The sequence below is a fragment of the Filicampus tigris genome, chromosome 16, assembly GCF_054856515.1.
Source record: "Filicampus tigris isolate MCC_2025a chromosome 16, RoL_Ftig_1.0, whole genome shotgun sequence".
Taxonomy (NCBI): domain Eukaryota; kingdom Metazoa; phylum Chordata; class Actinopteri; order Syngnathiformes; family Syngnathidae; genus Filicampus; species Filicampus tigris.
This window is the reverse complement of record NC_141232.1, coordinates 8,620,775-8,643,327: the sequence shown is the minus strand read 5'-3', so window position 1 is coordinate 8,643,327 and position 22,553 is coordinate 8,620,775. Positions and strand designations below refer to the sequence as shown.

The window sequence follows — 22,553 nt, the reverse complement described above, 5'->3', positions numbered from 1 at the left end:
CTGTTGACTTAACAGGGCCAACATCTGCGTCGTAGAAGAAAAATAAACCACCGAAGAACACAGCAGCACGAACGTCGTTTAAATTGTTATCAGGTTACATTTCTTAGCTATTTTTGGTTTATATTACTAGGTTAAATTTATAAACTGATGCTTTCATCACGCGACCATTGCGTTTGCCTCCCTAATCAAACAGCGCTTCATCTTAGCGTAAATAAACTACCAATGCTTTACATTCGTGCATGTGTTGCCTGCTGCCGCAAGCTAACATGTTAGCAATAACGCTAACGTGATTGCTGTGCCGATATTCCCACACTTTTTTCCCCTTACACGTCCACTCTTGTGTTTTCGGAATAACAAGTCTCCGCGTGTGGCTATTTTTTTTTGAAGCACCATGTCCAAAAGGAAAGTCACGTTTGCGGATGGTGACGGTGGGGAATTGGACGATGAGGTCCCAAACAAAAAGGTGCGTTTGCCAACTTTCACTATAGTTTCAGAAGTTCCTTTTTGAATGCATGAACAATTGCGCACTGAAATGAATTTGTCTTAAAAGGCAAATATTTTGGAAAATTGATCTTAATGTTTGTATACAAATGTTTGTATTCTGTAGTTGTGTGTCTGGAGTGCCTGCCCACATATTAGGTGTAAAATTAGATAGTCAAGTACAGTAATCAGCCTGTTTTTGAAAACATGTCCGCGAGCGACCCTTTGTACTACTTGGCCCCACTGTTTCCAAACAGTTGCGCCACTTAGTTTAACCACGCCCACACCGAGTTTCTCAGCCAATGACATCATCAGCTAATTCCAGTTCTGCACGAAATTAATGCGTGATGTCACTGCCAAAAAGCAAGCAGAGATGCAGTGTTTGTGGTAAACAGCATTAACTTCTTCTGATAATACAGGGTGAAAAAAAAAAAAATGACAGAATTTTTGTTTTACGGAATCAAATGCAACTTGTATAGAACTAGTTTATTGTATTAAGAACATCACATTAAAACATTATACTCCTTGGCCTTTTCCCCTTCAGAAATCCATTTCAAATTTACAAAACCAAATATTCTTGCCTGTTTTTTGTTTTGTGGGGGGGGGGGGGTCACCCTGTATTGTTTGATTTAGTTATCAACCTAGGGGTAGATTTATTTGACCTTGGTGATGTCATACTCAGTTACTCAAAATGATTGGCAGGTGTAATTCATGGTTGGTGATGATATGCTGCATCCACTAGCGAATAGGGATCATGCACTGTAAACTTTGTGGGCGCTCACTTAAGTAAATAACAGTTTGGGCTTTAATACCTCTGATGTGAAAATAAGAGAATGCATAAAACATTTCCTTTATTGCGCTGAAAACTTCATAAACACAAAATCAGCATTTAAATGTTACTTTATGTGTGTCCTGAAGCCGACGGTTGAGGTGCCGAGCGGCCCGGGCTCCAGGTTCAAGGGCAAGCATTCCCTCGACAGTGACGAGGAGGACGAAGGGGAGGACACCGAGAGCAACAAATACGACATTTTGGCCAGCGACGACGTGGACGGTGAGTCCCTTGTGTTGTCCACAAACTGCGGGATTGTTTTTTGTTTGCTTCTGTTTGATCAGTTGTGTACTTGATGTCCGTTGTGGTTTTCAGGCCAAGAGAACGCCACCATCGATTACGACGAGGGCGTGTCCATCACGCCCTTCAACCTGGAGGAAGAGATGCAGGAGGGCCACTTTGACTCGGAGGGGAACTACTTTGTCAAAAAGGAGGAGCTGATCCGAGACAATTGGCTTGACAATATCGACTGGGTAACTGCTTTCTAAGGACCTTTTTAAAGGGACCGACCTTTGCCGTGAATAGCAAAAATCCGCAAATAATTGACACTTAGCTTGAAAGGGGTTTATATTTGCGTATAGGTTCCACAAGGTAGTGGCAAGCACTTAAAACAGAGATGATCCTAAAGCACCGACGGTATGCATCTAGCTTGTACATAGTCATGAGCCCATGTTCCATAACTGTGTTCAGTAGTTTAATTATTCAACACAAACAAATAAACACTATCAATGAATTAAAACAAACTATAACACCAATATTCCACCAGATGGCGCCTAAGTCATTTATTTATTTACAGTGGGTTCACTAGTTTATTGTGCTGGCCTCATAAAGTGCAAATATGAATTGGAGGTGCAACGATTAATTGATAACTAATCAATTATGGAATTATTTTGATAATCGATGAATCGTTCAGATATGTTTTTTAAATGTATAATTACCTCCAAGCCCTCAACCCTCACATACCACAATAAATCCTTCCATAATGCCCCCTAAGGACCCCCAGCTGCTCCCCCTTGGCATCACATGGAACATATTTTAAAAGATAACAATTTAAGGCGCGAATAATTGTGCTTATTTTCAAGGTGAGGATCAAAGAGCAACCGTTCAAACAAAAGAAGAAAGGACTGGGAGCCAAACGCAAGCGCAGAGCAGGCGATGAAGACGAAGCAGAGGAGGAAAAGAAGCGAGAGGAGCAGCGGGAAAACAAGGAAGGCGGCGAAGACGAAGAGGACGAGGGGGAGGAGGCCGAGCCGGCCGAGGACCCCCTGGCCTCCCTCACGCAGCAGCAGCTCACACAAGCCCTGGTGGATCTCTTGTTGCCGGGGGAGACGGTCACGGCAGCGCTGCGACGGCTCGGAGGTCTGGGCGGGCGGAAGAGGGGCAAACTGCAGGACGCTGGCGACCACACGGCGGAGAACAAGCGGGACACGGAGAAGCTGGACCGCCTCACGTCTCTCGCCGACAGGCTGGTGGCGTCGGGCATGTACGGCATCTATCAGCAAACCCAGGAGAAGCTGGCCTACACGCTCAAGAGTATGAGCAGCAAGCGACCCGCGTCGATGGCGAAGGCGGAGGAGGAAGACGAACTGGACATGTTCGGAGAGAAGTTTGATGAGAAGCACGGCGCGCAGGCCGAAGAGGAGGAGGACAAAAGAGGTTTAGCGCCCGGTCGTTCGCTCTCTCTCTCTCTCTCTCTCGCTCGCTTGCAAGGCTTTTATTGAATCTTATGTTGTTTCTCGCCAGTGAGCGAGGAAGTCATGTGGGAGTACAAGTGGGAGAATGAAGACAAGTCGGAGGTCTACGGACCCTTCACCAGTCAGCAGATGCAGGTAGACCACTTGGAGGGACCCCTCGTTGTCATAACGTGCTAATTGAAAAGTCACTGATTTTAAATATTCGCAACACTTGTTGTTGCCTGAAAGCAACAGCAACACATTAACAACCTCTTAGTGCAGAGAGTGCACAACATTTAAGATGATATTACGTCATGTGGAGACCAACAAAATACTGATTAGGCCATGATGGTCCAATACATGATTAGTTCGCAATTTTGTGGGCTAACTAAAATAGCAGCACTTCCCAAAAGCTCTTAAACAACCTGTTAAATGAACCTGGAGGCTGCACATTTTTAATTAGTTATGTTTATGGCATCATTTGGCCTGGAACGATCCTCCCCACACTTTCTTTTTAAGCTCCACTGTCATCATCAGCTTTACAGCTGCCACATTTGCTCTGCTGCTTCTCCCCGCTCCCCGCTAATCGTCTGGTTGTTTGATCAGGACTGGGTGGACGAAGGCTACTTCAGCAGTGGCGTGTACTGCAGGCGCTTAGACCAGGAAGGCTCGCAATTCTACAACTCCAAGAGACTGGACTTCGAGCTCTACACGTGATCGCCTCATCCCGCGCAGTGCTCCATCATCTTTTCTTGTGTCCACATTGTTTTAAAATGAATGGCTCAAATACTGTATTGCTGTTTGTTACTTGGACAAAATAAACGAGATAGTTTGTCAATAGGATGAACACACAACGCTGCACTGTGGTCTTATTTCCTATAATGGAGCATTGTTACTTTTGATCACGTATTCATACCCTTGACTTTTTATTGTGTCTTATTAGGGAAAAATAGATTATTTTTGGGCAAATGTAATTACTGTAAATTAAATAAAACATACGTGCACTACTGTTTGTCATTTTCGTTTTAGCTGACAAATACGGTCATTTGCTCGAAAATGTTCAATACAAAATAGTCACATCGATTCCTTGATGATCAGGTAGTGTTGTATCAAGGTATTCTCCCATTGGCCAGATGTAAAAGCGGCGCTCTACGACCGAGCTAGACGCTCGACTGTGATTGGTCAAGCCGGCTGTCTGTTTGGATTTGTAAAAAACAAAAACGCACCCGTCTGCTGTTGCTGTTGGCCGCTGTCCGGCGTGTCTCGTTTACGATGAGGACTTAAGTGCTGTCCGCCGTGGTCCAGCTCGAGATTTCTGGTAAGATTTGTATTTATTTTTATTAAATGTACATCAACTTCTTACCTTGCGTAAACCAAATAAGGTGCGGCGTTTCCTTGTAAGGGAGTAAACAGATGCACCCCGACCGCTCCCGGATACGGCTATACTCTGGCCGAAAGACTGTGGAACTATAACATAGCGAGGGAGATTTACTGAAAAAAAAACATTTGGCTCGGGTTGAAGTGTCTGGATGATGCGTCCCCAAACACACTCGCCCACGCAGGAGTTGGGACGAAGACCCACGAGTACGTCAGGCTCGCTCGCGCGAAAGTTACCATTTGATACGGGGTTCGTCCAGCAAATAGACGGTACTCTTTTCTGTCAGCGGCGCGACACATCATCCTTTTTCAAAACACTACATTCACAGAATATGTCTCACAATCTAACTAATTTGCCAATGATGAGTAAAGACTGGCTTGATTGTCGTAAGTGTGACTAAACTTCCGTGTGTCATGCTTTTTTTCCATTTCATGTTTGGTAGGTCCAGTGAGTCGCCTGGAAATAAGTGACGTCACGCTCAAATAATATCTAGATTTTTTTTTTTTTATCGTTTTAAATTTCGAGAAATAATCACCCAAGAACCATTACTGGAAAATGATATTTTAAAATCAGCAATATTTATTAACATTAATCACATCAGTGTCTGCGTGTATCAAAACGTATCGAGTAAAACTAAGCACACCTTTGTGGGCAACTGAATCCCATACTTAGCGACAGACTTTCATTAAGGGTTTCATACGGCCTCCAAGTGGCCACTAATCATCTTGTTCGTGTCTGCAGATTCAACACTTTTTCACACCAGTACGTTGAAATTGTTCAACTACACATGAAACACAATAGAACCTTCGCTGGTCCTGATCTGCTGCAAAAAATTCAAGTGAACATTGTTAACAATTATTAATTAAAAAAATAGTCAGCGACAGGGGAAATTAAAGCCATAATTGAAAGAAAAAAAGGTACGTCCACGGTTAAGCCGCCGGACGGACTGCAGACGGATGGCGGACTAAATGGGTTTCCGTCTATGCTTAATCTGTCTACGGACCAGTCCATCAGATAGACGGAACGCCCAGCTCTGGTTTCTAGTCTGTAGTTCTTCTCCTGCGTTTTGCCCCAGCAGTGATGGTGAGGTGTTGTTGTAGTCGTCGTCGTCGTCGTCATCATCGTTGTTGTTGTCATTGTTTGCAGAGGAGCAAGAGAGAGAAAGCCAGGCCATGTTGACTCTCCCCTCCGACTCGCTCCCCCACTTCGTTTTCCCGATGGATGGTGAAGCAATGCCCTCCCACCCCTTCTGTAGTGCACCCCCACTCAGTGAGCCTTCACCACCACCTCCACCTCCACCTCCTCCTCCTCTCCTCCCCCTTCCCTCCATCACTGCAAGGTATAATTGCCCCTCACTGCTACCCCTCCTGTTTTTCCAAATGAATGTGTGTGTGTGTATACACACGGGTACCTTGACTCACAAGTGCCCCTATTTATGAGTTAAGAGATGAGCCATCGTGGTAGGTAGTGAACCTTTCTTGCAAGACAATGCAGTGCATTAAAGTTATATAAAACATTAACAAAAGACACACTCGAAATTGGGCTCTTATAATTGCAGTATCCTCAGCATTACATGTTTGAATTTGAACACTTTTGTGACCGACTTTTGTGACCGACTGAAGACAACACGCCATGATTTCAAGGTGCCACTCTTTAACTCTGAATCCTTCTGAGCAGAGCGAGCTGCGATGGGACGGCGGGCCACAGGAGGAGCGTTCGCATACAAGCAATCAAACCTCCGGGCGCTCGGGTGGAGGTGGTGGAGACGCCGTCCACATGCAATCCGTCCTCATTCAAGAGACACGGCAACAATATGGTGCCACATTAAACACCAGACGTGTGTGTTATGTGATGACGTCATTCATTAATCTCGCTGTGTGTTTTTTAGGTGCAAGTGTCTCAGTCCAAGCAGCTGAGAGTTCAAAGCACATTTGAAGATGACAAGCACAAACAGGTCAGTTAGAGCGGTTGTCAAAAAAAAACCTACTAATAATAATTTAAGCTATCGCCATTTCAGCCTTGTGTGTTTGTCAACATCGCCGTGCCTTAAAGTGAAGCGGGGTCTCGGGGTCAATTGGGTGACATGTAATCCTCCTTCACGGTCTGCTGCATCCCACCAGGACCAACCAATCATCGCTTTTGTGCTTGACCCACTAACATAACTAAAACACTCCTATCGGGGTGTATTTCATCTTTTTAGAAAGTCCTGCAAAATATAAAAATCAAATTACACAAGATATGCCAGTAATGAAAACATTTATTTATTTGATATTATTGCTAATGAATTTTTATTATATTATTATAAAATGAATTAATTTTGGAAAAATAAATGGTTTTTTTTGGGGTGGCGGCAAAAACTTAAAAAAAAAAGAATAATTTGGCGATATATGATTTAAAAAAAAAAAAAAAAAAAGAAATTACAAAAAAATGTGTTGATACTTTTTTTACCTGGATAATTGAAGCAACATATTGGCACTGGCTGATGAAAATCATTCATCTCCAATTGTGATTTTTTCTTTTTTTTCTTTACCTAAAAAATATTTTTGTCAGGCATCAAACCAATTTGAATCGCCCAAAATAGTTTGTATTTGACAAAATCTGTAGATGGTAAAATCAAATAAAAAGTATTTGTGAATGTCTAATTATCACCATTTATCTCCAAATATTATTGAGTGTAACATTTAAAATTCAAATGTTTTTTTTTTTTTTTGTTTTTTTTTAATTACATTTTTAAAGTTATTTTCATGCTTAACAGGAAATCCAGCTGTCACTTAAGAAAAAAAAAAGCAACATTTTTTAAAATGTTATTTTTTGGGGGGAGGGTGGCACTCAGCCGGCTTACAATAAGTAACCATCGATGAACACCCAAACATTAGTAAGGCTCTTCTAATCTCTCGTAATTGAAAACGATGAATACTGTCTCGCGTACTCGCTGCTGCTTCTTCAATTAACTGTGTATTCATATTGTAGGACGGCTGTGATTTTAACACTGCAGCCGAGTTCCAAAATAGGTAAGTCGTCAGATGGTGGACGTCTTCTCTGCTGGCCTTCCTCCCGAGTCTCACGGCTCGCCTTTTCTGCCTTTTGATCCAGGGAAAAGGACTTGGCAGAGGAACAGGACCAACGTTTGCTGGAGAGTTTGGATGGGACGACAGCGTGCAAGGCGCTGAGCCGCGGCGCCGATCCGAACGCCTCCGCCCCTGCCGGGTGGCTGACGGGGCCCCTGTTCCAGTCCTTGAAGTCCAAAATGGCCAGCTTCACGGAAATAGTCATGAGTCCTGTGAAGCTCTTTACGGATAAAAACCCATCGACTCCTGAAGTTCAACCGGATAAGACCGACGAGTTTTCGGAAGCGTATCGGGAGGCGGAGGAGAGCTCGTTCACTTGGGGGCCACAATCTGGAAGTGATTCTGGCCATTCTCGGAGACTATTTAGCACGTCGCCTGACGAATTGCAAGTGCCTTTGCCGGCAAGCCAGGAGCCCACTGAAAAGACAGCTGACCTTATTGAGGAGGCAAAAGTGTCAACGCGACCGAATACACACCCAACAAAGCCCAACTTGGAAAAGAGTCCAGTCTTGTATTCCTGCAGCGTCCAGCTGGAGCATCTTCACTGCGTCTCTCACGATGCCAGCCCTCTTGAAACAAACCACGTGGGCGGCGCTCACAAACTCGAAACGAACTCAGATTTCGTACGGTCCAAAAGGATGCTGAGCGCCCAAGTCCGGGCCGAGAGTAAAAGACTCAAGTCAGAAATGAAAAACCACGTAGCTGAACCCCCGCCACTCAAACAGAAAGTGACATCCGCAGTTTCAGATAGACAAGAAGCGCTCAAACCTGCCGGCGAGTGCCGCGACGGCAAGCGGAAAGCGCGAGGCAGCGGGCACGATGACGACAGCAGGAAGACCGAGCACAGGGCGAGCGGCGGGCACACTTTGGCATCCGGGAACGTCACTGTGCGCAAGCGCAAGTCGCTGGTCCCGACGCAGCCGCCGCCGCCGCCTTCCGTCCGCCCGCCGGCGCCCGGGGAGGTGGCAGCTCGAAGCGAGGGTTCCCCCAACGTGGGATGCGGTAAGCCCTTCAAAAGACCCAAAAAGGCTCCCCGAGGCGAGCTTCGAGCACAAACCGAAATGACTCAAGTGAAACTTGGACAAGCTCAAATGTCCACAGAACCACATTACTTGACTCCTTTTGAAGGGAAACAACTAGAATGTAGCAACCTAAACAGCGATCAGGATGCCACTGCCTCCAGGCTATGCAACGGAAGGGCTAACAGGAAGCAGGCCAGTGGGGATCCCCGGTCCAGGCGGCCCCGCTTCAGTCGGACGCACGCGCACAACGGGACCACCTCGGCCACCGCGGAGGACGTCCCGACGTCTCCCAGCCAAAGCGTCACGGCCGGCCGCCTGTTGCGCAGCTACTCGTGCCCGGAGATCGCCTCGCCCCCCCGCCAGCCGCCGCTCGCCTCGGTCCCGGCGCGTGACCCGGAGGCCTCGCGGCGCCTCCGCCGCCACACGGTGAGCTGCATGGAGGTGGAGCGAGAGATCGCCCCACTGTGCCTGCGCAAGGAGGTGTACCCGTCCAGGCGCTCCTTCCCGTGCGAGGGGCAGAACCTGCCGCCCGTCCTCTCGCCCGGCTCCTCGCTGTCGGCGCTGGCTTCCTGCTTCCTGTCCAGCCCGCTGGCCTTTCTGTCGGGGAGAGGCGAAGGCAGAGCGGCGGCGGCGGCGGCGGCGGCGGCCGCCATCGCCGCTTCGAGCCGCGAAGCCGAATCGTCCACTGCTTCACCGAAAACAGATTGCTCATTTGGTGCCCTGGAGGCCTGCGCCAGGTAAACTTCTTCTGCTTTTTCTTCCAATGTCCCACCAATTAAGGTAACTGATTAAAATTTGTTTTAAATATTTTCATTAAAATATTCAATCAATTGAATAAAATGATTATTAAGTAAAAAATTAACAAGTTTTTTATTAAAAAAAAAAGTTAGGAAATAATGACTGTAAATGTGTAAAATATTACTGAGTAATCAAAGTAATAAAAATCTAAATAAAAATAACTATTACATTCAACAATTTTTGTTAATGAAATGATTATTTTGCATTTCAATCGTTAGATAGGTCTTTTGTTGTAAATCAATACAATATATTAATCCTAATGACCTAACAGGACTATAGTGTGATAAACTTTTTAAAATGAAATCAATGAATGATTGAATTAAATAATTATTTGAGAATGATTCAAAAAGTTGATAAATCAATAAAATGCAAGAAATAAAACGAATGAAGTGTATTTTTTTCCCCTAATAAATCATTTCTTGTAAATACATACAAATACATTGAAATAATAGATCAAATTAAATTGGATAATGAATTGGAAAAAGACATTCTTAAAGTAATTAATTAAAATAATTAAAAACTAAATGTTGTATAAAGTCTTTCTATTACTACAGTACTATTTTTTTTTATTAGATTCCCCTCATCTTTTTTTTTTTTTTTTTAATTTAAACTTTTTTTTCAACAATGACATGCTTTGCGGGGGCGAGGCTGCTTTCTTCTTCTACTGATGTGTTTGTATTGCGGCGTTCTCGACAACACAAGTGTGGCGACGGGCGGGATTGACGGCAGAGCGCTCAGCGAGGAGGAGGACGAGGACACCGGCTCCTCCAGTCACGAGTTTGATGAAGCCACAGCCGCACTGAGAGAAGAAAAGTCTCTGTCCGACTCAGAGCTCAAGGTAGGCGTTGCCGCCGTCTTGGTCAAGGCGTCTTGGCGCGACTAATGAACGCACATGCTATCGCCCTCGCAGGCGGCACAGAAACGCGAGCATCACGGCAAGGTGTCGTCCATTCGCATCCGGAGGGCACTGCCCAAACCTCAGAACAACCTGACGCCCATGGGCCTCCCCAAAGCCGTCAGGTGGGTACGCCATGCGGCCATCTTGTGCAGAATGTGCATGTGATTCTTCCTTCTTTTTTTTTTTTTTTTTTTTTTAAATCTTTTCTTGACAGGCTGAAGAAAAAGCAGTTCAGCTTGGAGGAAATTTACACCAACAAGAATTTTAGCAAGCCCCCTGAAAGGTGAGCTCAAACATGTTTTTAAATCATCTTAAATACTAGCGTATATTTTGCTAGGCATTTCATACATCGTATATTGGTTGTAGAGCATTGAAAAGTGGACGTTTGGACTCAAAATGTGCTTTTATGACATCTCATCTCCGAACGTGAGCACACTTCATCAAAGTGACTGCAACTCTACTGGCTCCGAAAGGCGCCTATAGATAAAATGAATTATTATGAATTGTTCCTGCCTTGAAGCAATGGCGGCAAAAGTGCACTATTCTCCAGCAGGGGGGGCTGCTGATTCACGCTCAATACAGTATACACATTTTTCAATATTAATTTTCAGATTTCCTTTTATTTAGCTTAATTTCCTTTATTTTTATTTTCTTTTTTTAATATAATTCATTTTTGTCATTTAATACATTTTGCAAATGTATTTATTGTTTACTTTTAAAAAAATCAGTCGATCGCTTATTTCTCTCATTGGGATTAAAAATGTAATTGAACGCCTCTTGCTAGTTCAGGATGAATCAAATCTTTAAATGCTCATATCTTTTAGTTTGTTCAATTAATTTATTTTCCCGTTTATTTTTTTATTTGAATATTTGTTTTTATTTTTTAGATTTAATATAAACATTTGAATTGTTGATTTTAATCGTTTTTACATACTCGCACACATTTTAAAAAATGTGCAATGAATCGACACCCACCAAAAATGTTTTGTACACACCCCAATTCTAATTAACTTGTGTAAAATGTAAATTAAAAACAGAATACAATGATTTCCAAATAGTTTTCAACTGAATACACTAAAAAACAACAAAAATGATGAATTTTCAAACTGATGAACGTCAATGTTTTGAATTATGAAAATATTCGGTCATTTTAAATGTGATGCCTGCCTGCGCCAGCTGTTGCTTTTCCGTCGATATCAACCCAGTTTGAGTTAAATGGAAACCACCACCGACAGCTTGGCTTAACAACCGATGCTCTCTTGATGTGTTTCAGTCGACTGGAGACCGTCTTCGAGGTGCCGCTCAGCCGCCGCGACGGCTCCGAGTCCCGTTTCGGCCAGCGCCGCCTCAAGCGCTTCCTGGAGTTCCTGGAGGTGGGCGAGGCCCGGAAGCCCAAAAAGGTACCGGCGGGTGGCGGCAAGGCAGTGGCAGCGTCCTCCCGCACGAGACGGGGGGGCTTCGCCAGGGACGGCGCCAGCCTGCCCCTCCTGCCGCCGCCCGACGCCGACTCGCTTCTGTGCGCCAAACTGAAGCAGCTCGACCTGTGGCTCGTCAACGACCAGGCAGATGCAGTGTGTTGACTTTCCGTTAGGTTCCCCCAATGCAGCACCCTGGCATTGGGGGAACCCTCATGTTGCTAGGTTACCACAAGAGGACGACAGTTATGGCAGCTCTTATTTATTACGGTGCAACTCGGTCTCGTGTCACTGTTGTTCGTTTGTGTGTGCGTTGTTGTCTTTGTTGCCCAGTTGAATGACGCGGCCTTAAACACATCCTTAGTGTTTGGATTGTATCAAAGCATTTTCTTTTTTTTTTTTTTTTTTAAAAAAGCATTTATTACAATGACTGTATAAAAAGCACAAGTGTTAAAGTAGGAACGCAATAACGCCGCTTGTTTTGTTACCGTGGTGGCTAATTTATGAACTTTTCTACAAACTTCGGTATTGAATATTATTAACATGTCAAGAATTTGTCATGTATAAATGTTGTATACTTGGTTTTATACGCGTAGATTTACAAGTGTCTTTGCGATGGGAAATAAATAAATATCATCTTATAAACGTGTAGGAGTCATGTATGCCACTGCCGCCTCAGTCTTGCAGCGTGACCACGTACGAGAAGAGCGCCATGAGCATCGGCGTCAGGACCAGGATGGCGAGCCACGTGGCGATGGAGATCATGCCCAGCTTTTTGGCGCGGCGTGAAAACCTGGCAGACGCCATTTGGTCAGTCTCCGTCTCGGCCTGTCGAGAAAAAAATAAGACCCGTCGTTTGTTTAACTGCACATCCCCATTTTGCCTATAATGCAGCGCCACGAGAAACTAAAACTACAGTGACACCCTGTTTATCATGGGGGCTACACTCCAGACCTACTCGCAAAGGGGAAAGAAAAGTATGAATGTGCATTTTATTTATTTATTTAAAATTCATAGGTGGACCGGCCTATTGGCGATTTACTATTTTTTTCTGGCCGGACATACAAAAAGGCAGAAATACGGACGGCGGAAGGGTACATATATTCAATATATATTTTCTATTTTTTTGGAGTATATTCTAAATTGGAACGTATATATTTTATTTGTTTGGGTATGATTGTTTTAATTACAATATACATATCACCCAGCGTTGGGCCAAATACTTGTACATTCAAAATAGTTACTGTTCGAGAAACTCAGAAAGCAAAATGTTTGTTCAATCATTAACATTGCGTCATCAAAGGGAACAAGCCATTTTCAACACTTTTGATTGGTCAATAATTTGTAAAAATAATACCCACCCATGTGGACTGACCGTACAGATTTTTTTGTTTTTGTACAACTATTATTCAATTTATTTTAACCCTTTCAATTGTGATTGGTAACAAAAAGAAATACTTGAAATATCTTAATGTTATCAAAATTGCAGACAATTTGCAATTTGGGTATTTTAGCAAGAAACATGAAGTCGAGACACATGATTTGACTTCGCGGGCCACATAAAATGATGTGGCGGGCCGCATCTGGCCCCCGGGCCTTGAATTAGACACCACAGTCTTATTCATTCATTCATTTCCAAATACAGTACTCTCCTTCTGTGCGCAAAAGTACCTTGACCGAGTTGATGAGCGCGTTGATTCCAATGCAGGAAATGCCGCAGATGATGCTGCAGATAGCCAGCCGCCTGTGATGCTTGTCATCGCACCACTTCGCCGCACCGATGCCGTTCTTCTTCGCCGTCATTGTCATGAGGCCTTTTCGCGGGTCCACTGAGCCCGGCACCGTGTTGAGTGGCATCTCCGCGTCCATTTTGATGGAGGTGTGAGTTGACTCATGAGGCATGTCTGCAACTACAAGATAAATGCCAAACACGAGTTTTATGGCTTTAACTTTTGTTCCTGACTGATAAGCTTTTCGTGCCCAGATAAAAGACATGCAAAGGAAGTGAGACCGGTCACCTACTTGCAGCTTCACACAGTGCACACAGTTGTGGCAGTTTCCCTGCATTTTGCTGGATTAATAGTGAAAAGCGGCACCGTGAAAAGACGTGATCTTATGTCAAAGCCAGCTGTTACCTTCAGGGACAGTCCAAAATCACAGCTTTTCTCACACAAGCGAGCAATCTCTCACTATAGACCTCAATCTTGCGCTTTGTGTTGTGACACTTGTGGTCTCCCTCAATATTTGTGATGATGTGCTGACAGACGCATGACGTTTTAACCTGTGACTCGTGACCAGCTAACTCTCGGTTTTGTTGACATTCCGTACCTGCAGTAAGTTTCTGGCTTCGCTTGTCAAAGTGGCCTCTCACCACCCTTTGGTTTGTTGTGTGAACGCCACCTTCGAGTCTGAGCACGCTCGTGGAGGCACACGGCAACTTCTGTTTTGCGGATTATTTCAACACTCAATCCAAAAGCGGAGTGGCGCAATCGGCCACTTTTTAAAAAGAAAAAAGAAACCAAAAAGCCTGACAAACCAGTTGACTCATGTTGCCTTCATGGCAGTCTGAAATTGCATATTTCTTTGTACAACAAAGTTCAAAATGTTCTTGAATGTGTGTTTTGTCTATGTGCATAAGTCAGGTGCTACCTTTAGGGATAGTCTGTATATCTATCTATATGTCTGTCTCTCTCTCTCTCTCTCTCACTCACTCACTCACACTCACACTCTCTCTTTCTCTCTTTGGTGTTACCTTCAGGAACAGCCAGAAATTCCAAAATATGTTTCAGTCTGTCCATCTGCCCATCTATCTATGTCTGATCTCTGCCTTAAACATCCCAGATTGATAACACACACACACACACAAGCAAAAATCTTGACAAACCAGTTGCAATGACTTTGAAGTTCACGTTTGTGTTGCAGTAAATGACAAAAGTCAAACTGAGAGGGGCTGCGAGTGCCAATGTGGTTCAGTAACATGTCATAGCACACAGGCCGACAAATCTTTGGGCCTCGCATTCTCCTTCTCACCCAAAATGCTAAAATGTCCCAAATGCTAAATGGGTTCAATCAATCGCTCATTCTTACTTTAAAGCAGTTATAGTTGTGTCCTCCTCCGTCTCGTCGTTTTGATGGGTTTTTGTCAGTGCGATTCCAGTTTAAGGCCTCCGCTGTTAGTCATGTTGACAAGAAGTCAAATGGTAAGTTGACGTTGTCACGTAGGTGGACTGGAACTATGTGAAACTACCGCGCCCATTTACTGTTCAGGATCTCTCCCTCCCACTGACACACACACCCACACACACACACACACACGCACACGTGCGCACACAATGTGTCAGACTTGTCTATGGGCTACCTCTTTCTTGGGCCCCAGAGGTCAAAGAACTGCAACCAAGGTGTGTTGCACCGCTCAATAACACCTCAGGGTGAATCACATTCCAGTTGGCCTCGTTTTCAAGTAAATACACACACACACACATATACACACTTCTGTCTGTTATTCCTTTATGTTTTGTTATCCGCAGTTTGTTTGTTAATTTGGTGCAGTGGTGCTTTGAGATAGGAGTGCCTTGACTTAAGAGTTTTTCAAGATACAAGCCGCCGCTTGGGCGTTTTTTTTTGTCTTGACTTGGTTTGGTTTGGTTGTCTTGACTTGGTTTGAGTGTCATCACCGTCTGGACTGTCACACAGTCCACGTGGAATGTGAATGTTGTAAGTGACAATTTGACGAGGGATGCCAACCCTCTCCCCAATTACATTTGCTTTTTTCATGTAACTGAGGATAGCGGCTTGGGTAATGACTTCATAGCTGTTTGGAAGACTGCTGGAACAACACTTTTCTGTTCCAAACTGTTGACCATAATCCAATAAATACACACCAAAAATTCGTCTTTTCTCCGTCGAGATGGTCGAGTGGTATAAGAAGTAGCGTGATGTTCCGGAGCCCCGGGTTCGATCCTCACTCTTTGCTTCATTTACAAATTAAATGGAGAACAAAGCAAGAATCGAACCCGAGTCTCCTAATGATCAAACTATTACACTAAGCAGTCGACCATGGCAGATCTTCTCAAACAGTTCGGTTGGTTATAAATGACCATTGTTCTCACATCACCAAATCTATAAACCATAATATATACTATTACGAGAACCGAAAACTGCATCTAAGTGATGGTCGAGTGCATGACGCCGCTGCATTACATGCAGACAACCCGGGTTCGAGCCCCGGCAAGCATTTATGACAATGCTTCTATTTCGCTCCCGCATGTTCAATGAAGCACAATTCCTTTACAATCGTCCAGTACTAACCTTTCTGTGTTAAATATAACTTTTTTTTTTCTTTTTCGGGAAGTGACGTCATCACCGGAAACCTATTTAAGTCGGGGAAAAAGGCTACTGACACTCTCCAGTTCTCCTCGTCCACCTGCTGCTCCTCCACAAGATCATCGATAACTTTTTTGACAAGGTGAGTGCTCAATCTTTAATAGTCTCTTAAAACTAACTGCTTTAGATCACTTTGAACTAAAGTAGCACTTTTAACGTGCTCACGCCTTGCTAACATGGCAAGCTAAAGCGTTTGCTCTAGCGTTGGTAATTCGTTAATTAGTCTAATTCCTATGACTTTAAATTGCACCACAACGCGTTTTTGCAACGTACATACTGATAAACTGATGAACGCAATAATTAAAACATTTATTCGTATAGTTAAGTTGTTTGTTCAACAGTAATGCAGCTACTTTGTGTGACCATGACTAACTAAGCGTTTGCTCAAACCTTTTCCAGCATCAGGACGAAAGTGCCATTTTGCCGAAGGTAAGTAGACAACTTCACAATTCAACTGAATAAATCAAGTATATATTCATTCATGCATGCGTGTTCTCATTTCTGTCCACAGGCTTGCATCGACAGAACGGCCAGGTTGACTGCAAAATAGCACAATTTCTGTGTTTTACATACAAGATATCATTATTAAACAGACTAAATCAAGTATCTGTGTGTGTTGATTCTTATTTCTGCCGACAGTATGGCCCAAATGACCCTTAAAATGGCTGACTTCCTGCCTTTTTGGGACATAGCGTCATGAGACTTTTGCATGTCTACCAAATGTCAGGTTGCTAAGCCACGAGCTTGTCAGGCTGAGCATTTTAAAGTCAAATGCTTACGTTCCCTCGTCTGTCAGGCCACCGTGCTGTGGAAGAGGCGTCCAGCTCTGCTCTCCTCACTGGTAAAACACACACACTCTTTCATACATGTACAAATGTTTGACTAATTATTTCAGTGTGTGCTGACCAGGGGACCTCCTGTGATCCATATCAATCCGCAAAGGCGAGCCAGGTCCAGTAGGTAAAAACGAAGCCACAGTTTGACTTGGGCCACAGGTGCTTCTACTTAACCAGCTTCTGGGGAGCTCGTTTACCTGCCGGTTGAGTGGAAGCACCTGCGGCTACAGCCAAACTGTGTTAGGGGTTTTACTTTCTGGACCTGGATTTGACACTTGAGTCAGGTGGGTGCATACACTCAATGGCAACACTTCGATCATTGTCAACTTTAATGTTTGCTGCAATATCGCTCCAGGAAGAAGCACCAGCCAAGATTCTGGATGAAGCTGAAGGAGGGTCAGGAGATCCGATGTGACTTTCCAGCAGTGTCCCATCCGCACTTCTGCTTTTTTTTTCTCCTCCCCTCTTTTTCTGCAGTCATGCCACTGCTTCATTGAGAGCTGTGGAACAAGATAGTGGTGTATCAAGTGAGCATATTTTTTTTTTCCTCTGCAGTTTTACCAAAGTTGCAGTCAGGACACTCATCAGGTGTCTCCAATCCTGTTCATTGAAGCCGGTTTTCTCCCTGCTGTGAACATTTGAATCAGGTGTGTTGCAGATGGGTGCAATGGAAAGTGGGCAGGACAGCAACCCATAAAGAACAGGATTGAAGACCCTGGTCAACAGGTTACTTTACCTTTTGTGCTGCTCTTGTCCACCAGGTGGCGCTGAACAACCTGATCAGTGCAGCATGGATCAACTTGTGAAGTCGAGCTCCTCTTCAAGGTTGGGACCTGTTGCAATGGACAAACTTGATGAATCAAAGTACTTGACTGTTTTTTGTTGTTCTAGGTGGCGCGATGATCAACTTGCAGACCGGTTCAACAGGCTACAAAAATCTCTCCATGTTGAAAGAGCACTCGCCTGCTTTTTCTTTGACTTGGCATTCACTTCAGCTTCCACCTGCTGGACAAAGGGAAATTCTCTAAATGTGGAAGGTCCTCAAAGCTGCCAACAATTTCAATATGAAGACATGCAAATAAAAGTACTAGAAATAGCAGCTTGACTAGTCTGTCATTTGTGGTATTTGCAGGTTTCAGGAGCTTGACCAGCTGCTGCAGTGGAAGGTTCCAGTCGACAGTGAAACAAAATATTTGAGTCAACTCAAGAATTAGTCAGTGTTGTCATTAAAGGTGAAACACTATGCATTCATGGTATGTTGCTGCTTTTGAGTTAACTTTTGACTCACCTTTTGTCTTTAGGTCCACACGCTGGTCAACTGACTACTTCGCCATGCAGCGATGAGGAGACTGTCTTTACGTGTCATCCGACTTGAATGGTGCACATCATGAAGCTTGCCAGGGTGTTCCAGATGACCGCATCAATGAGGAGCTCCTGTGGAAACGTAACAGTAAAACATAACTGCATTTCAGGTTAGTAATAGAATTGACTACTCACATGTTCCTTGTCCTGCAGATGGCGCCACTGGAGTGCTGCAACATGGCTCAAAGTGCGTCTGCCTGAGGAGGAGTCCTCTGCTGGTAAGAAAAGCAACATTTCATTTCAGCTAGCACGTTCCAGTTGTCTCGACAAAGTTGGATGATTTGTTCTTGTGTCGAGTGTGGCGCACGATGGAGTACCAGCGACAAGCAGCAACACCTTTGTCTTTCTTGTTGCTTGCTCATCCACAAGGTGCTGAAGGCAAACTTTGAGGCAGCCTGAGAAGAAATGGGAGACATTTACACTTTATAGTATGCTCTTGAAATTATTTTCACTGCACAATCCTCATGACAACTTTTCTAACCCAATACTCTTGGTTTTTCTTCCTCTTTCTAGGCAGCAAGGAAGATCATCTTCCATAACGCACCTGTGAAGTCTTGATCGCTGGTAGGTTTCAAGCCCCAAACATGTTCTGCACCATACGTTGACTTAACTTTTGACTCACAGATGTATTTTTTTTTTTTTTGTCTTAGGTCCACACACTTGTTCAAGTTCTTCTCACTGGCCGGCCACTTCGCAATGAGCAGACTGTCATCCAACTTGCAACTTTGTCTTCTGGCTGGCCGACCACTTCAGCACTTTGGAACAAGCAGACTGTCATCCAACTTGTAACTTGTTTGTTTGCGATTGTCTACTCTGCAAAAGAAATAAAGCTTGATTACAAATGACACTTAAACCCTCAACTTCATTCTTACACAAATCACAAAACCTTAAAGCACAGTAACAAAACCAAACCCCCCAAAAAAAAAATCAAAAATATTTTTTCAAAATTTTTCTACATTTTTTTTTTAAAAAAAATTTCCCAATTTTTTTTTTTTTTGGAGCCCAGGAATATATTGGAAAGTGGGTGTGGCAAGGCTGGAATAAAGCCTTCTGATTCGCTGGTGGGTCTGGAGCAATGCGGATGAAAGGCTGTGATTGGTCAAAGGGTGGGCGGGACTATGCAAATTAGAAGTGCAGCGATTGGTGGGCTCTGAGGTGGGCGTGGTTATGCAAATTTGGAGCAATCTGATTGGTCGGATTGTCAAAAGTGGGCGTGGCTATGCAAATTGGTGCATTCTGATTGGCTATGCAAATTCAAGCCACCCTGTGATTGGTGGATTCAAAATATGGGCGGAGTTAGGGGCGGTCCTAGCAGCAGATAGCTTTTTTGAAGACCCTTTTGAGTCTTCAGCTCAAAGTTGCACTTCAGTCACTACATGAGACACGTCTTTTACTATTCCCCTCAATCTAGTCATGAAGAGACAAACAGGAGTAGTAATGTGACACTTGTGTCCAAAGTAGTCGTGACTGACATGCAACTCTCACCTCAAGACTTCAAGCAGCCTTTGGAATAATTTTCCACTGCAGCAACCGACATGCATCAAGGCTTCAAATGAGGGCAGATTTACCAATAAAACACAAAGACTCCAATTCAAGTTGAACAATTTATTGGACAGAGAAGCTAACATGACAATTTGAAAGCATTTCACCAGTCAATGTTTGTGTGAGCTAACTCAAGTTGCACACACAGACATTGACGATGGAAGTGGCTTAAGTGTTGCCCGCTTGATGAGCTCTTGTGTGATGTCACTTACTTCAAATGACGCGCACACACATCGGCGATGGCACCAAAGGGGGACGTGAGCACACTGGGACAAAAACTAACACCATCATCACATACTGCTGGACATGTTTTTAAATGACACTAATGTGAACAAAGTTAGTCAAAAATAGATATACTTTTTTTTTTTTTTTTTAAATATGACATTTTTTAACTAACTTAACATGGCCCACATCATTGTCATTTAAAAACATGTCCAGAAGTGTCTGACGATGGTGTCGTGCAGTGCATGAAGCAGAAGTTGTAGTCGAGTGCACTCACGTCCACCTTGTCGTGCGATGTGACATCACACATCAGCTCCTCAAGCACATGACATTGCTCAATACTCACACGGGTCCAAATGCAGCTTGTCCTTGGCTTCCCTTCCGCATGTCCCACAAGTCCGTCGGCTGCACCTTTGAGCGCGAAGCCTCCATCCATCCATCTGGTCAGGCAAAAAATAAAAGCAGTAAGTAACACTTTTATGGACATACAAGTTCAGTTTTTTAATTGTCTATTTAAAAATTCAAATCCTATTATTAGTAAAATAAAGTGGTATGGTTCCACTTTTAACATTTGCAAATGTGCCCACACACGTCATGCATCTGTGGAAGCGTTAAAACAAAACAGAACTGTTTTATTTAATTCCTGTGGCACCTGACCTCTGCTCACCTTGCAGCCAAACTTAAAAGGAGAGTCACTGGCGCAAAGACAGACAAAGGTGGACTTTTACGTAGTTTAACTTTAAAAAGTTACTCATTGGAGAAATCCCAAATATGTCTTTGGCATATCATTCAACAGTTGTAATTCTGGACGGTACAATACATTACAACTTTATTTATATAGCGTATTTCATAACAGCTGCAGCTGTAACAAAGTACTTTACATTACAATAACAAAATAGCAATCATATAACAAGTGAACGCCATAAATTAAAACACAAATTACTATATACAGTAGACACGGGAAAACAGCCGAAAAGTGTCAGTCTCACATCGGATCAAAAGTCAAAGACTAGAAATGTGTCTTCAAACGGGTTTTACAAATGGACAGAGAAGGGGGCTTGCCATACATTTAATGGGAAGGACCAGCAACAGATAAGGCTCCATCCCCTCTGATCCCCACATACTCAAAGAATCATATTCAAGGATCAAAGAAAGCGATCTGAACAGCCTCTGAATCGAAATATACTTTACTTTTTTTTTTTTAATTCCAAGATTTTGCCAAATAAATATCTATTACAAGCTTCATGTAAAATTATAGTTGAAAAAAATGCGATTACGATTTATGCTGAATTTTGTATTCATTACTTAAAATGAATGAATCGCTTGACAGCACTAACTAATATTTATTATTTTGCTCAGGATCAATTTAGATACGTCATGACATCCTTTATACTTTAAAGGTGTTTTGATTTTTTTTTTGAGTTTTCACATTTATTTACAATAGAATTTACATTTCCTATTACCTTACCTATTATTTAATGACTTATTGACTGCGAGCGCCAGCATAAAAAAAGTAACACAACATTTTGGTCAGCAACATATTCAAGACGCCTCTCAGTGAAGCTGCACCTGTACACTGCATACTCAAAGGTTTGGCTAAGTTGTTGATATTGGGGTGGGTCGCTCTTTCTGTCTGCCAACGTCACGCCCCAGCACACTACATATATTGACAACATACAATTTGACAGCTCTGTCTTTAAAAGCTGCCTCGACAATCAATCTTTATGGGTGCTCACCAGAGAGGTGGCTTTATTTGGAGTCTGAGTTGGACTATATTCATTTTTGTGAAAGTATTTCTATTTTATTTCAGTTTGAGATTTTTCATTAATATTATTTCACCATAACTTGCTACTTTTTTTTTTTTTTTAAACAAAGAAAAGTAACAACATTTTTGCAGAAAAGATACTAAGTTAGCAACACTGAGCCAGTCACAAAGCCCCAGGTTGTCAAGGTAAGTAAAAACCGTCCTTTAGGCACCTGAGAACTCTTTTGAATTTAAGAAAAAATAATGATTCCTTTAATACAGAGAACTCCCATTCATTAATATAAAGTGAAATACATTTGCGAAAATCACAAATATTTGTGGATCTGAAAAACACGTGAAAATCACGGATGCATTTGTGTGTGAATAATTTTGAGACAAATCTCTCCTCATATGTGAAGCCATCACTCTACCATTGTGGACATCAGCTTTGGGTTGTAAAACATACAAAACAACATTCAAGTCAAACACGTTCCTTGATTGTCTTTTATTTGACAGCTGAGTTGTACTTGTGGGCGTGCTAGCTGACGAGCCACCTTTGTTGATATTGTTTTACAATAGCTAGCGAGTTTCCAGTGACGTAGCGATTAACAATAACAAACTAGAATGGCTGTGTCGTAATTATGCTCCTAAATAATGTAAATATATACTTTTGTATCTAAATGGCAAATAGTTTAAAAATGTTTCAATTACTCACTGAAAACACAGCTGCCAGTCACCAGGAGACTTGGTCCTTCGAACTGGATGTTTGTGTACGGTTGTTCTTTTTCTGCTGCTGCTTCTTCTTCTTGTTTTTGGCGGGTTACATCTCATTGGTGCATATCGCCACCGAGTGGACAGGAGATCGCAGAGGCATTTGACAAGCAATGTTGTCGTTATCTATCT

At 43.2% G+C, this 22,553-nt stretch overlaps 3 protein-coding genes and 2 long non-coding RNA genes across 11 annotated transcripts; 3 read left to right on the top strand and 2 right to left on the bottom strand.

Annotated features, from left to right (window-relative positions):
• Window positions 1-13: 13 nt before the first annotated feature.
• cd2bp2 (CD2 (cytoplasmic tail) binding protein 2) lies at window positions 14-3,836 on the top strand. Its single transcript, XM_086054997.1, has 6 exons — window positions 14-463; window positions 1,399-1,531; window positions 1,625-1,782; window positions 2,392-2,965; window positions 3,053-3,138; window positions 3,589-3,836. The coding sequence occupies exons 1-6, from the start codon at window positions 392-394 to the stop codon at window positions 3,697-3,699; spliced, it is 1,134 nt and encodes a 377-aa protein (XP_085911123.1). The 5' UTR covers window positions 14-391; the 3' UTR covers window positions 3,700-3,836.
• Window positions 3,837-4,158: 322 nt separating this feature from the next.
• prr14 (proline rich 14) lies at window positions 4,159-12,206 on the top strand. 2 transcript variants are annotated; one of them, XM_086054928.1, is made up of 10 exons: window positions 4,159-4,300; window positions 5,507-5,699; window positions 6,038-6,176; window positions 6,249-6,314; window positions 7,331-7,371; window positions 7,454-9,187; window positions 9,951-10,086; window positions 10,159-10,268; window positions 10,361-10,429; window positions 11,420-12,206. In XM_086054928.1, exons 2-10 carry the CDS (start codon window positions 5,533-5,535, stop codon window positions 11,724-11,726), a joined length of 2,769 nt encoding a protein of 922 aa, XP_085911054.1. In that variant the 5' UTR covers window positions 4,159-4,300; window positions 5,507-5,532; the 3' UTR covers window positions 11,727-12,206. The 2 variants fall into 2 exon arrangements, with proteins under 2 accessions (XP_085911054.1, XP_085911055.1); XM_086054929.1 differs by lacking the exon at window positions 5,507-5,699 and having other exon boundaries at window positions 4,197-4,300.
• On the bottom strand, window positions 11,808-14,941 carry LOC147134524 (transmembrane protein 265-like). 3 transcript variants are annotated; one of them, XM_086054932.1, is made up of 3 exons: window positions 13,584-14,941; window positions 13,233-13,471; window positions 11,808-12,389 (listed from the first exon to the last, which is right to left on the bottom strand). In XM_086054932.1, exons 2-3 carry the CDS (start codon window positions 13,461-13,463, stop codon window positions 12,237-12,239), a joined length of 384 nt encoding a protein of 127 aa, XP_085911058.1. In that variant the 5' UTR covers window positions 13,464-13,471; window positions 13,584-14,941; the 3' UTR covers window positions 11,808-12,236. The 3 variants fall into 3 exon arrangements, with proteins under 3 accessions (XP_085911058.1, XP_085911057.1, XP_085911056.1); XM_086054931.1 differs by having other exon boundaries at window positions 14,649-14,879; XM_086054930.1 differs by having other exon boundaries at window positions 13,233-14,937.
• Window positions 14,942-15,930: 989 nt separating this feature from the next.
• LOC147134523 (uncharacterized) lies at window positions 15,931-18,989 on the top strand. 4 transcript variants are annotated; one of them, XR_015090044.1, is made up of 14 exons: window positions 15,931-16,026; window positions 16,344-16,373; window positions 16,456-16,478; window positions 16,584-16,785; window positions 17,136-17,176; window positions 17,336-17,427; window positions 17,542-17,605; window positions 17,672-17,817; window positions 17,913-18,012; window positions 18,082-18,224; window positions 18,296-18,360; window positions 18,440-18,570; window positions 18,656-18,706; window positions 18,793-18,989. It is a non-coding gene; the product is annotated as an uncharacterized LOC147134523 (long non-coding RNA). The 4 variants fall into 4 exon arrangements; XR_015090045.1 differs by lacking the exon at window positions 17,336-17,427 and having other exon boundaries at window positions 17,136-17,307; window positions 17,428-17,605; XR_015090043.1 differs by lacking the exon at window positions 17,136-17,176 and having other exon boundaries at window positions 15,932-16,026.
• Window positions 17,698-22,456, bottom strand: LOC147134522 (uncharacterized). Its single transcript, XR_015090046.1, has 7 exons — window positions 22,366-22,456; window positions 20,253-20,346; window positions 18,687-18,955; window positions 18,460-18,537; window positions 18,278-18,357; window positions 18,069-18,214; window positions 17,698-17,785 (listed from the first exon to the last, which is right to left on the bottom strand). It is a non-coding gene; the product is annotated as an uncharacterized LOC147134522 (long non-coding RNA).
• Between the last annotated feature and the right edge of the window lie 97 nt (window positions 22,457-22,553).